The following is a 13,867-nucleotide window of genomic DNA, read 5'->3' as shown; positions in this document are numbered from 1 at the left end:
AGACATTGCATTACACAACTAGGTATATAAATGGTCAAAAATACCAGCTCCAGAAAAAAAATTGTTCAGATAATTTTTTTTTTTTTTTTTTAAGATTTGTCAGAGAGACAGAGCACAAGCGGGGGGCGGGGGGTGGGGGAGAGGCAGGCTCCCTGCTAAGCAAGGAGCCCCATGCGGGACTCAATCCCAGAACTCTGGGATCATGACCTGAGCCGAAGGCAGACACTTAACCGACTTAGCAATCCAGGTGCCCCTAGATAATTCATTTCTGAGCACTGTTTGTACTTTAACACTTTAATGGTACTTAAGGAACAGATTTATTTGGTAATATGTGGGTATGTGCCACTCCAAGCCTTGTGAACTAGGTCATATTTGCTGCCCATATTTGGTCCAGGTGATCTTTCTGGATCCTTCCAGCTTCAGCATTCAGCACTTCTGTCATGGTAGGCTTCCGTGGATCCTGCACATACCAGATTTTAAGCCAAACAAGGATTGAATTTTTGTTTTATATGCACTGATACTAATAGCCCATGCAGTAAAACCTCATGGATTGGGAAATCTGGTTGCCTTCACTTTTGCTGCGAGATCACTAGAAAATTCGATTTCTCTTTTCTATATCTCTTTTCTACCTCCAGTGAAAGATTAGAAACTTAAGTTTAACTGAGGAAAACAAAATGTTTCTGTTTGTAGACAACTGTAGGGTTCACCCTGAGGAAGCGAAATCCTTGCTTTTAGTTTGATACCTTCCTGCTCCCAGGATTAGCCTCAGTGTTTCTGGAAGACGCTTTGGAATGGTGTGAGGAGGTTTTCCATCACACACTGTTGACAAACTCTGTGTAAATGAGTTAGCTGAATGGGTGCGTATGGATGGACATAGGGTGCCTGGAGACTTTGGGTCAGTGATGCAGGTGGTGTAGGCAATGTTCTCAGTGCTGCTGACCAATCAGAGGGCACGGATAGGGGGAAGCGGGGATGTTGTGTGTGCATGTGTGTGTTGGGGGGTGGGGTGTGAGTATGTATAAGTAAGTATGTGTCCATGTAAATGTCCTCCGAGGGGAAAAGGCTTCAGCCTTTGGCTTACTGACCAATTTCACAGAATATCCGCCCAGTTGGTCATAAACTAGATTTATTCACCTTTTATGTATAAGAAGCGACTGACCTGAAATCAAACTGTTATATTTTTTTCAATGCACGTCCCAGAGTTATTGCTGGCAAACCCCTTCCTTTACCCCTGCATTCCATACGGTAGAGGCTCATAGTTCTATCTACCACAGAAAAGAAGAGCTGTGTTCATAATTTTGAGGGTGAGTCACATACAGAAAATGACAGTTTGTTGGGCAGTTTATTTAAGGTACAGATGTGTAAACCCTTTCATACACAAAAAAACTAAAATCAGATTGGGTCAATTAACTGAAGCTCAGCTTTGAGGAAAACCCAGCGTTCCATAATAACTTAGTCCTGTTGATTCTAGATGGTTACAAGTAGTGATCATCTTTACTCCTATTTTCATCTCTGGTATCAGTTATAGAATATGCAAATGTCTGTTAAATGTGGAGAGGTCAATGCCACAAAGAAGGTTAGAGATTAAGATTTGTAAGGACCCTAGCTCGCTTCATTTGGAGAAGTGAATTTGGAATTTAGCATAATAAAGATCTTGGTTAGTTTATGATCATGGTTTGTCCAAAGCAATCTTCCCTTGTGCTCATGCTCATCGGAGGAGCTGGTTGGGGACATCATGGAATGGGGGTGGGGGTATACAGTGCTGCTCTGAGTGTTTTATTGCCCCTGAATAGTAGTTGTGGTGAGGAGCATTCCTATCATTCTGCACCAGGAAGGTGTCAGGATTGGTCATGATAGGTAGGAGGGGCTACACAGATATTCCCGAAAACCAGAGGGCTCTGGAAACTTCACTTTGTTTATTTTCCTTAGGCTTTATTGCTCTCGGTTAGAGAAGAAAATAACACAAAATCTGACGCCCTCTTTGTATATTATGTTGTTCATTCTGTTAAAGAGATCGGGGTTCAAACCAGTGAAGGAGACAAAGGGAGAGCAGGGGTTTATTAAAAGGTACGTGGCAGGCTGCACAACTCTGCAGCCTTCCACGCGGCCCTTATCTGGGGCTCATTATCCAGTGGAAATGATCTAATAATAACCTAATGAGGGAAACCATCCTTATTTCCTTTGTTCTGCCCATCCAGGGCTTTTCAAACATATAGCTGAAGTGTTTCCATGTACAAGTCCTTTAGAAACTCAGAACTGTTTAGCAAAATGTACTTTGAAAGTTTTTCATTATCCATAGAAATGGTATTTTTCAAGAGGGAAAATAGCAAACTCCAAACTGCATGGTTTTAAGAAACCTTTTTCAGAATCTGCTCTGATAAAGCATTTGAGATTTGTACTTTCTGACATGAAGTGACACGATACAGTTAGAATTGCAGAATCACTCTTGCAGCTAGCCCTGATGTTCAGAATTTCCCCTTAATTTCTTTGCCAGTCTACTCATATTGATATTTTAGTTCATGGCCTTTTTGCATTCTAGGACTGTTTTATGCTTCAGCTGATTTTTTAAAGTAATATTCCATTTCAGCTCTTTTGGCATTTTATGTTATTTCAACTAAGGGGTATTTAAAATTGTACCAAATTTTGTAGAAATCCAGCTGTCACAATAAGTAATCAGTGATCAGTACCAAATTTGTTTTTTATAGGAATTGTTAAAGTATATAGAACTAGATCAAGAAAGGTAAATGTAAAGACTTTATGGTTTTTATTACCTAAGTTAAAAATGCTCTTTGGAATATAAAAACTATTACCGGGATAAAAAGGAAAGCTTGGTTACTGAAAAGCCTTCTTGTAAGAAAGGGGGAAAACTTTGGTTTTAAATAACCCATCTGGCCTTCAGAGGCCTGTCCCCGGGGAGTTATGCTAACTTCTGCCACATAGATCGCGCCCGATGATGGACATAGCCCATGGCAAAGAGGCCAGGGAAGGAAAGCAAATGGACTTCTGTGAAAATACACGAGGGACAAATAGCATCCTGCTTGCCGAGTAAGTGCTAGGAAACACTCTCAAACATGGGAAGTACAGACAGGCCCCAGCAGGTTCCAGCATTCTTAGGTTGGCTGGGATTCTGGTTTTTAATGTGAGTCCTTGTTCTCTGTGAAGTAGACCTTTGACCTACACGTTACCCTTGTCTTTTCCTAAGTGTTTTGAAGTTACAGCTGGGCAGTATTCTCCAGGTTAAAGCACATTCGAAACTTTGATTTGATATTTTAAATTATGGAGTTTATCAATATAAACTACATTCTTAATATGCTAACGTTGTAGGGGTTTATTAATCAAGGTTCTGAGAGGTTGGCTTATTTTTAAACTACAGTTGCTTAGCACCTACAGAACAGGGTGGCCCACACAGGGCCTTCTAGCAAGACTGTTTCTTGTTTGTTACGGTTGACAAGACCACCACCCCTTCTCTGTAGGAACCCCTGACAGTGACAAGAGGAAAGCAAAATCTTTGTGATCCGCCGTCTGTGGGCAACTTTATATAATTTGCTTTTAAAATTACTTGCTAGCCTACAAGAGAGTTATAAGGAAGAAGTCTTTTAGTAATGAGATGGTTTGATTGCAAATGTATTCATTAAATTTTTCAGGTGCCTTTGTCCCTAGTGTCTGCAATGTTTGGGTAACCAAAAATTAAGACCACTTTCCAGAATATATAATTCACTTTCAATGTCACTGAATCGGAAAATCGGAACAGTGGGTTTGGCGTGGTAGAGTGGAAAACCGTGACCTGGAAGTGGAGACAGTGGTCATTCCCTAACAGAGTCCTTGTGCAAGAGAGAAAGCAGCATCCTCCCAGCTCCTTGGAAAAGGAGAAGGATCCCTGCCTCGGCTGCCTTAGGAACTGCTGGTGGAAATAACCCGAAACAATGGGGGTGGAAATACCAAAATATAAATGGACTGTAAAAACATAGAATCTTATTGCATTCTGAATAGGAAGTTTCTCAAATGCAAGCAAGACTCTTAATTTCTTTTTTTTTTTTTTAAGATTTTATTTATTTATTTGAGACAGAGAGAATGAGAGAGACAGAGAGCACATGAGAGGGGGGAGGGTCAGAGGGAGAAGCAGGCTCCCTGCCGAGCAGGGAGCCCGATGTGGGACTCGATCCGGGGACTCCAGGATCATGACCTGAGCCGAAGGCAGTTGCTTAACCAACTGAGCCACCCAGGCACCCAAGACTCTTAATTTCATTAATATACCCACAGTATGCCAATATCTGAGTTCACAGTAGCCTCTTAGGAGGCCCATATCTTTGTGGTGAGGTCGGTGTTCTGTTAGGATACCCATGGGGTTTGTATATGGATGTGACATCCTTGTACCATCTCTGGAATCCAGTGGTACTACATATCTAAAACCAGTCAGATTTTATGAGCTTAAAATCCATGATGCTTATTAATCAATTTAAAATCTTACTTGATCATTTAAAAAAAAAAAAAAAAACAGGGTACCTGGGTGGCTCAGTCGGTTAAGCCGCTGCTTTTGGTTCAGGTCATGATCCTGGGGTCCTGGGATTGAGCCCCCTATCGGGCTCCCTGCTCAGCGGGGAGTTTGCTTCTCCCTCTACCTCCTCTCCCCCAACTCATGCTCTCTCTCGTGTTCTCTCTCAAATAAATAAAATTTTAAAATAAATATTAAACATTTAAAACTCTGATAGATTTTCTTTTTGGAGATTTAGAAATATTTTAAATCCTTCCAGAAGGGTGCTTATTCAAGCCTGCACTTAATTTTCTTTAATTTAAATCTAAAGTAGTGCCTGTAATCTAGTGTTTAAAGATAAGCCTTTATACACCATCTAGTTTAAAAAAAAAAAAACAAAAAACAGTAAAGTGTGTGTTCTCTAGATAAAATCTGAGAAATAAGCTGTTATTAATGTTTTTCCTTTCCCTCTTTTTTTTCACTGCTGAACAAATAAATAAGGAAGTTGAGACATGTTTTTCTCTTGTAATGTCTATTGGCTTTCAAGTTGTCCTTCCAAACTGCCCATAGTTACCACCACCATCACCAAAAAAAAAAAAGTTATTAAAAGTCTTCCTCCTTACCTGATTCTTTAGGACAGGTATATTATTACCAGACCCTTTTGTCACTTACCACACTGGACTAAAATTCTTAAGCACCAGTTCTGTCTCTCACGTGAGCCTAGATGAAACCCTTCAAAGGCATGAATCAGCCATGGCTTATCCATGTCCACGTGAGGCAGGCAGGATAAATACATCACAGGAATCTAAGGAACATAGGATGGAAGCAAGACTAGTAAAGAGGCAAATTCCATGGCTTCTGTTAGAAAGCTGGGATTCCCAGGAAGTGAAATCTGTGCAGAGAGGAATAGTCAGGGAAAGTTTATTGGAAAGTTAGGACTTGGACCAGGCCTTGAAGGATGAGAAATGAGGACTGTTAGAAGGAAGCAGGAATGAGTCTTATGTGTTTCCAGGATCCCAGGGATCCTATCCTGAATTAATATAGCAGGCTGTGGATGAGGGAGCCTAGGCAACATCCATCCCAAACTCTCCTCCCCAAACCCCATGTCCCTTCCCCAGGCCCAGTTATGTGCACGTACATGTCTTTGCACATATGACAGCTTCCCCCCCCCCCCGCCCTTTAACATTTCCTGTGCCGCAATATGCTCTCATATTGGCATGTTCAACCGTCAGATTCTTGGGTTTTTCAGTTAAAGAATGCCATGTCTTTTCCTGAACTGTTAATCTTTTCTTAAATGATCAAGAAACTTCTCTCACCTACCTTTCATCTCTCCCCTTACTTTTGTAAGAACCTTTCAGTCTCTGATCTTCTTTGGGCAGTTATCCCTCACTGCATGAGAGAAACATACTACTTGTGCTTTTTGGGTTTTTTGTTTTGTTTTTTTGTTTTGGGGTTTTTTTTTGGTGCAGTTGTATTTTCCTTCCCAAACTAACCAGGTGTTCTCATTCACTTGATCAGCTTTGACTCTTAGAGGTGTTCTGGAAGGAAAATTTTTTTCAGTGTTCTTTTCCGCTCCCCACCAAAAAAAGAAGTATTGCTATGATTTTTCACAACGGTAAACTATTTAACTAAGATTTTTGTCTTAACAACTGGGTAGGAAGCTTCCTCCACTGCCACCACGCTTGGAGCGTAACTTAATTCCAAACTATACCAAGAATAATACTGTGCATTATTGGAGCTTCGCTTGAGCCCACCCCTGCCAAACTCCACAATTAAGAAATAATGAGTTCTAAGTGGGAATCCTTTCTACTTTGGCGAATTTTTGCAACATTCCGCTACATAAAATATACAGCATTTTATTACAGAATATTTTTGCTCTTTTATTTACCTAAGAGGCTATTTTTCACGTAGAGTGATTTGTCTCTGGGAAGGAGAACACTTTTATATTCTTTTGATAAAGGAATTCTGAATATTAAGCCTAATTCTATGACCTAAGACAAAAGTGACGACTCCTGAATCAAAGAGGAACTCGCAGCAGATGGACCCTCACAGAGAGAGGAGGTCTGTTTTTCTTCATCGCGTCTTGCCCTCTCTCCCCCTGCAGCATCCCTGTTCAAGCCCAGTGTATGGCAGCCTTCTCCACAAATGTGCCTCTCCTGCTGGGCTTGCTCAGGGTAGGAAGTGGGTTTCGCAGCTCTACACCGAAACTTTCTCGGGAGCATTGTGATAGCTATGCTACCTTTGCTTTGCGGCATTCTGACCCGGTGAAACTCATCGGGTGCTGCTGGCACCAACTCTGTGTCCGATCGGCCATCAAAGTGGAACCCTCTCCTCCCTTTAAGAGCTTTCGCACAGCTGAAGGAGCAAAACTGCCCCAAACAGTCTCCGTGAAGCTTCCATTCTAGAAATGCCTGGTGAGTGTGATTACTTTCTTAGAGGAAAAAAGCAAGCGAGTACTGGTTACGGGTTTCTGAAGCAGTTGCTAAAACATCTGCTGAATTGGTACAAAACAGAGTAGGGCTAAAAAGCAGGTACTTGGGGTGTTTGACAAACCTGTGGATTTTCAGGTCAAACCCTCCCTCTTCTACCTCAACGAGATGGTGATTCCCATGTCTAATGAGGGGCCTAGGTATGTGCCTTTTAACAGGTAGCTCCTGACGATTGCCTGACAATTAGCCATATGTTGGATATGTTAAAAAAATTTTTTTTCAAAGATCTCCTCCCACCCCACTCCCACCACCCCGAACCCGGCCCCAATTACTTTGAGAGGTAATCTACTGTGGAGATTAGGAACTTTGCCTCTGGAGCCAGATGGCCTGGGATAGAATCCCAGGTCTGCCCTGCTTGTTCGTAATCTTCAGCAGTTTGCTCATCTGTAAAGAGGAATGTAGATACTCCTCTCATTGGGGGGGAGGGGGGGTATTGGGAGGGCCCAGGGAGCTGTAACATGTAAAATACTGTTTGGGGGCCTGGCTCAGAGCTACCACTCAGTAAGTTTTAAGTGCTATTCTTTGTTCTTATGTACATCTATTTTGCTTCTTACGTTTTTCTTAGTCCTATAGAAAACTAGAGTGAATTTCAGAACTTCTAAAAGCAACAAAGAAGCGGTAAGAGGGCATGAGAGAGCATTGTGTAGACTCTGAAACCAGACAGAGCTGGGTTTGAATTTCACTTTTACCCCACGAAAGCTGTATTCTCTTGACCTAACCCTCTGTTTCCTTATTTGCAAAATGGGAATATTAATACTCCCTATAGTATCGAGGTGTTGTGGGGTTTAGATAAAGCATGTAAAAGATGAACACACTCCTAACACATCGTAAGTACTCAGTGGACGTGGTCCATCTTTAGTGTTACCGTATTTTGTATTCTGGGCATGTTTGTATGGGTTGACTACAAATATCCAATTCCGTAAGCTCTAAGATTTCTTTTTAGCCTATTTAATAGAGAAGGAACTAATAAGCTTAAATGTAATTAGTATTTGAGGCTTCATGGGTGGCTCAGTCGGTTGTGTCCGACTCTTGATTTCGGCTGGTCGTGATCTCAGGGCCCTGAGATTGAGCCCGTGTGGGGCTCTGTGCTCAGTGGGAAGCCTGCTTCTCCCTCTGCCTGCCACTCGCCCTGTTCATGCACTCGTGCTCTCTCACAAATTAAATAAAATCTTTTTAAAAATGTAATTAGTATTTAATTTGTATTAATTTGCTTATTATTAGTACTAATTAGCTTGGAATACTGATGAGTAGTCATGGATATATATAAATATATATTTATAATATATATTTATAATATATAAATTATATATATTTATATATGTATTTATACATTATAAATACATATATATTTATAAATATATAAAAATATATATTATACATTTTATATATTGATATATTTTATATTTATATATGTATATATTCTATATAATATTGTATATATTATATAAACATATTTATAAATATATAAATATATATAAATTTGTGTACATATTACATAAATTTATATAATAAAATATATAAGTATATGGAATTATAGGTATATATTATATAAGTATATGTTTATATATATACATATATAATTTATTATATAAATTTATATAACACTGTATATACATTACAGAGGTAGGTAGGTAGATTGGTAGGTAGGTAGGTAGGTAGATAGGCAGATAGACAAGAGATTCAGTAATCCAGGCTTAGGAGGAAAGAGAATAGGGGAATTCAGGGAAGGTTTTTCAGACGAAAGGTTTCTAGTCCATGCTGAGTTATTGATTAGATATTAGGATACAATGGGGAGGAAGTAAGAGGAGTCGCCTTAAGAGAACCGCATGTTGCTTCCTTTGTGTGAAGTTAGGCTGGAATGTCTATCTGGGTGGGTTCGGTTGAGGTTCCTGGGAAGAAACCAAAGAAGTCCAAAAGATAAACTGGAGCCAGACCAGGGTCTAATAAATAAGCTCTGGTAAGGCGTTTGAATTTTATCCCGAGGGTAAGAGGAAGCCACTAACAGTTACTTTTTTGTTGTTGTTTTAAAGATTTTATTTGACAGAGGGAGAGAGACAGCGAGAGAGGGAACACAAGCAGGGGGGTGGGAGAGGGAGAAGCAGGCTCCCCGCTGAGCAGGGAGCCCGATGCGGGGCTCGATCCCAGGACTCTGGGATCATGACCTGAGCCAAAGGCAGATGCTTAACGACTGAGCCACCCAGGCGCCCAATATAATTTATTTATTTTTTTAAAGATTTTATTTATTTGACAGAGAGAGACACAGTGAGTGAGGAAACACAAGAAGGGGGAGTAGGAGAGGGAGAAGCAGGCTCCCCGCTGAGCAGGGAGCCCGATGCGGGGCTCGATCCCAGGATCCTGGAATCATGACCTGAGCCGAAGACAGACGCTTAACCGACTGAGCCACCCAGGCGCCCCAACAGTTACTTTTTTTAAACAGGGGAGTGAGAAGAGCAGATACGCACGTTAGAGAAAGTATTCCACCTTTGTGGAAAATGACCTGGAGGGGCTGGAAGATGGGCAGGAAACCAGTAGCGGTTGTTGCCGAAAGCCAGTGCTGGTGGCCTGGACTGCAAGTTAGCAGCCCTCTTTGCCCGAGTCCTACGTGAAGGCACGTGGGGTGGCCCTACAGCCCCGATGCTGGTGGTGAAGAATGAGTATTGCCTGAGCCTGATTCTCTCGTGTGTATACCTCTCCCTGAAGTAACGGAGACCCTTCTGGAAGTTGCATGAAGTCTCCCAGGCCACAGGAGTGCCGTTAAAGCCTGCCGCAGCATACTTAAATGGAATGGACCTCAGCCTGCAGTCGGCCAGTAAATGAATATAACTTATGTTGAATTCCAGCTAATGTACAGTCTTAGAAGTAGCAGTAAGTCTGGAAAGTCACTTGGGTGCCATTTCAAGTACTGAACTGTGATTTACTTGGTCATACCTCAGTGGCCTCTACGTACCAATATAGCGTCCATGGCCTTTTCTACTTTGTTCCAGGGAATAACTTACGGAATGGAAACACGCATTTTTAAAATATATTTTCTATATCTTACTCATTTTCTTGGTGGGTAGGGATTATTGAGGTCAGTATTTATTGTTCAAAAATGTGTAGTATAAATGAAGGTAACAAGTCATAACCTAGAAGTGTGCAGTTTTAAATGAAAGTAACAAGTCATAACCCAAAGTCATGTTTCCTGTTAAATGTTTATAAGAAAGTTTAAAAAAGTATTGATCTCACACACTCTTATCCAAAAGAAATTTAAATTTTATTTTACAAGGCATATTTAAAATGCTCAGTGTAAGTTTGCTTTATATATAAAATATCAATATTAATTGTTCACTAATAAATATAGAGTGAGTCCCATGCCCATGAGGTCCAGTGCTTAAAAAAACAAAACGGATGTCATCCTGGTATGTCCTGTGAGGTCCCAAACCATGTCTTAGTCATCCTTTTATTCCCATGTATTTATCACCATGAGTCCAGCACTTAATATATGTTTAAAAGTTTGTGATTGCCACATGCAAATGACAGTAATATGGGGAGCTTGTCTGAGGCCCCAGTTTTCGTGGCGAAATAACTATTAGGAGTGTGAGAGCTCTCTGCATATCTGTGATGGATGTTCTAGGAACTTTGGACAATTGGTATTCCTGAAAGGCACAAATAAAGAAACCTCAAATATGAGTCTGTGATAACTAAATTTGAAACTCTCTTAGGAAATAGTTTCCCTTAATAAAAATAACAAAGCCTTGGATCAGGTTTTCAAAGTTCAGAGATGTTTGATAAGTAAGTAGGAAAAGAATTTTAGATATGCAAAGAGATAAAGCGATTTATCTAGTTTGGGAAAGTAAAAAGAGAGAAAAGATACATAAATGCAGTGGAGCATTTTAGAAATGTTTACTGAGATAAACAATAACAGCTCCTGACATTTGTGTGGTGTAGATTGTGCATCGTGCTTTCCAAAACATTACCTCATTTGATCTGCTGAAGAACCTTATGAAGTAGAGTTTTCACGGGTAGGGAAATTAGATCTTAGAGTGGTTAGGTGATTTGTCCAAAGTCCAAATAGCTCATAAGTGATGACTGGAAACCCCGTTTTCTGACTCTTAAGGTAGTACTTAAATGTTGAGGAGTAGCAAATAAATCATTGGCATGTATTAACTGCTGCATCATACCTGAAGACATCTGTGAAAAGCTAGTTCACAATGAAGACTATCTCCTTGAACTGCCAACACATTTATTGCTCATACCATTCATTTGACATAAAATTTTAATTAAAAAAAAAAGGTTTTTTCTGTTTATAGAAGCAACACAGCTGAGTAGAAAAGTTTAAAATGTGCCTTGGCTTCATGAATATTATGTGACCAATGGTTGTGCTCTTCCATAGATAACGTTTCTGAGATTTTTGTGCTTTTTAAAAACGTTTTATACTTTTAAAAATATTTCCGATGAAATCACCAAAACATTTTCCTTGTTTCCATTTTTACTCTAGCAAAATAATATGAAAAATGTTTCCATGTAATTAAACATCATTATAATACCATTTCAGTGTTTTCATAGTATTCCATTTTCTGAATAACACCTATTAAGGACTTGGGAATGCTTTCTATGTTTTGTTATTAGAAACAGCACTGAAGAACATCTTTGCTATCTCTTTGTATAAATCCACGTATTTTTTTTTTCTCAGAGCAAATGTTGGGAAATAAAATTGCTGGCTGGAAGTTAATCATTGACCGAACAGCCCAACCAGAAAGGTTGTGCATATTTAATTCCCACTTTGTAGCGTATGAATGCCATGGTCTACAGATTTGCCAATCCCTCATATTTTCAAAAACCTTTGCTAATATGATTATCAGAAACAGTATATTGTTGGGGCGCCAGGGTGGCTCAGTTGGTTAAGCGTAAGACTCTTGATTTCAGCTCAGGTTATAATCTCAGGATCCTGGGATCGAGCCCCGCATCAGGCTCAGCGCTGGGCATGGAGCCTGCTTAAGATTCTCCCTCTCTCTCTCCCCGCCACTCACATGCACAAAACACTCTCTCTCTCAAAAAAAAAAAACAAATAAAAGTGTTGCTTTGAATAGTTGAACAATAAATAAAACAAGGGAGGGAACGGAGATTGCTTTTATGTTTGTATCCTGCACAGTGGCTGCTATTTATTGTTGAACCTGTGTAGACATTCAGCACATAGAATGTTACTTAGAGAGCACATGTATATGTAAAACATTGATCATGTTCCTCTCTGGGCCCTGTCTTATCAAATACTTCAAGGGCTGCCATTTATTCTTCTGTGAAATTGAAATAACCAGCTTTTTCAGTGGGCCATTATAGTGACCAGCACAAGTCTGAAAGTATTTGAAAGTAGCATTGTAGTTGTTGAGCTTGTAAGAACTTTAAAGGTCCTTTAATCAGGTCCATCATTTTTCATTAAGCCTATTTAATGTAAAGATATGAAAAAATCCTGGTGTGTTTTACAAATTGAAATGGAAAACCCAGTGTCTAATATTTTTTGCACAAACGTATAATTTTGCCCATAATTTTATATGAGTTACTCATGCCCTCAGAATTTAAATCTCTGTACTCTTTAGTGCTTTGCAGTATGGTGAAAATTTTCAACGACTTTAAGAAAACACCATTTTTGGTCATGGCAGTGGATTCTGGTTTTGAAGATAAACCAAATGCATTTGCAATGATTTTCAACTCTGTTTTATCTAAATAATGATTTCTTATGGGTACATTATTCTGCATAGTTTCATCAACCATATTTCTTTTCATTTTGTTTTAGGTAGCAGTTTTACAACATCATCAGGATTATATACAGGAAATAATTCACTCACAAATTCCTCTGGATTTAACAGTTCACAGCAGGTAATTTTAAAAGCCAGTTTAACTTCAGAATTTTTTTTTTAAATGCAACAGATGATTTTCTTATATAAAGAAAGATCTGTTTATATTATACTGTGACAGCTTACCTAAGCCTTTTAAGATATGTATATTTTTTCTTTTAAAAACCTCTTTAGCAGTCTTCCATGGTGAGCATTTGGTTTTCGGAATCATTTAATTTTACCTAGTCATGCATCATGGGATAGAAGACATAGGAAGAGTGTATCTGATCTTACATAAAATTTGTTTGCAAGTCTGGGCACTTCCATCAGTGTATACTTTGGGAATTCAGAGAAGACCCAGAAACACAAATATAGTTATACTTTGAAAAGTGAGAAATAAGCAGCAACATTCTGATGGATTATTCTTGTGTGGTTTGATTTGGTAGGACTATCCATCTTATCCGAGTTTTGGCCAGGGTCAGTACGCACAGTATTACAATAGCTCACCGTATCCAGCCCATTATATGACAAGCAGCAACACCAGCCCGACCACGCCGTCCACAAATGCCACTTACCAGCTTCAAGAGCCACCATCTGGCATCACCAGCCAAGCAGTTACAGATCCTGCAGCAGGTAATTATGTGCACTTTATTAGTCCTGCAGGCTAGATTTCTGGTGGTTTAAATGCATTTTTCTACAGTCCTATATTCATGCAGGGGTTTCACAGTTTTGGCAAGTTTTGGCACAGCCTAAATCTAAGTCAAACAGCAGGATCGTGGCATTAACTTTATTTATTTTTATTTGCTGAAAAATTTTAGTATAAATTATGTAACTTCAAAAGCCCTTGAAATTGAGATTTTATTTCGTTGTAAATATACTCAATTTTCAGGAGATACGGTGTTTTAGATACGTAGTTATAAATATTGAGCTATAATTCTTAACTATAATTATAAATATTTGCCCACATATTGAATATGAAAATAAATATTACCTCAAATTCAATGTTTATTATCATTAAATATTTACTGTTTCTCCAAAATCAAAAAAAATCAGAGTTAATAATGGAAAACAGTGACTCCTCTGGCTCACCCTTCCCG

At 39.3% G+C, this 13,867-nt stretch overlaps 1 protein-coding gene across 7 annotated transcripts in view; it reads left to right on the top strand.

Moving 5' to 3' along the window:
* The window catches only part of EYA1 (EYA transcriptional coactivator and phosphatase 1), a 312,419-nt gene that overhangs the window by 201,253 nt on the left and 97,299 nt on the right, over window positions 1-13,867 (top strand). For all 7 annotated transcript variants that reach the window (XM_081816112.1, XM_081816115.1, XM_081816113.1 and 4 more), the window contains 2 exons: window positions 12,731-12,813; window positions 13,217-13,403. In XM_081816112.1, coding sequence (XP_081672238.1) covers window positions 12,731-12,813; window positions 13,217-13,403 — 270 coding nt within the window. The remainder of the gene's footprint in view (window positions 1-12,730; window positions 12,814-13,216; window positions 13,404-13,867) is intronic.

This window comes from Leptonychotes weddellii, chromosome 4 (genome assembly GCF_054177405.1).
Source record: "Leptonychotes weddellii isolate Sample4059 chromosome 4, ASM5417740v2, whole genome shotgun sequence".
NCBI classification, from domain to species: domain Eukaryota; kingdom Metazoa; phylum Chordata; class Mammalia; order Carnivora; family Phocidae; genus Leptonychotes; species Leptonychotes weddellii.
Note: the sequence above shows the minus strand (reverse complement) of the source record. Positions and strands in the feature narration are given on the sequence as shown.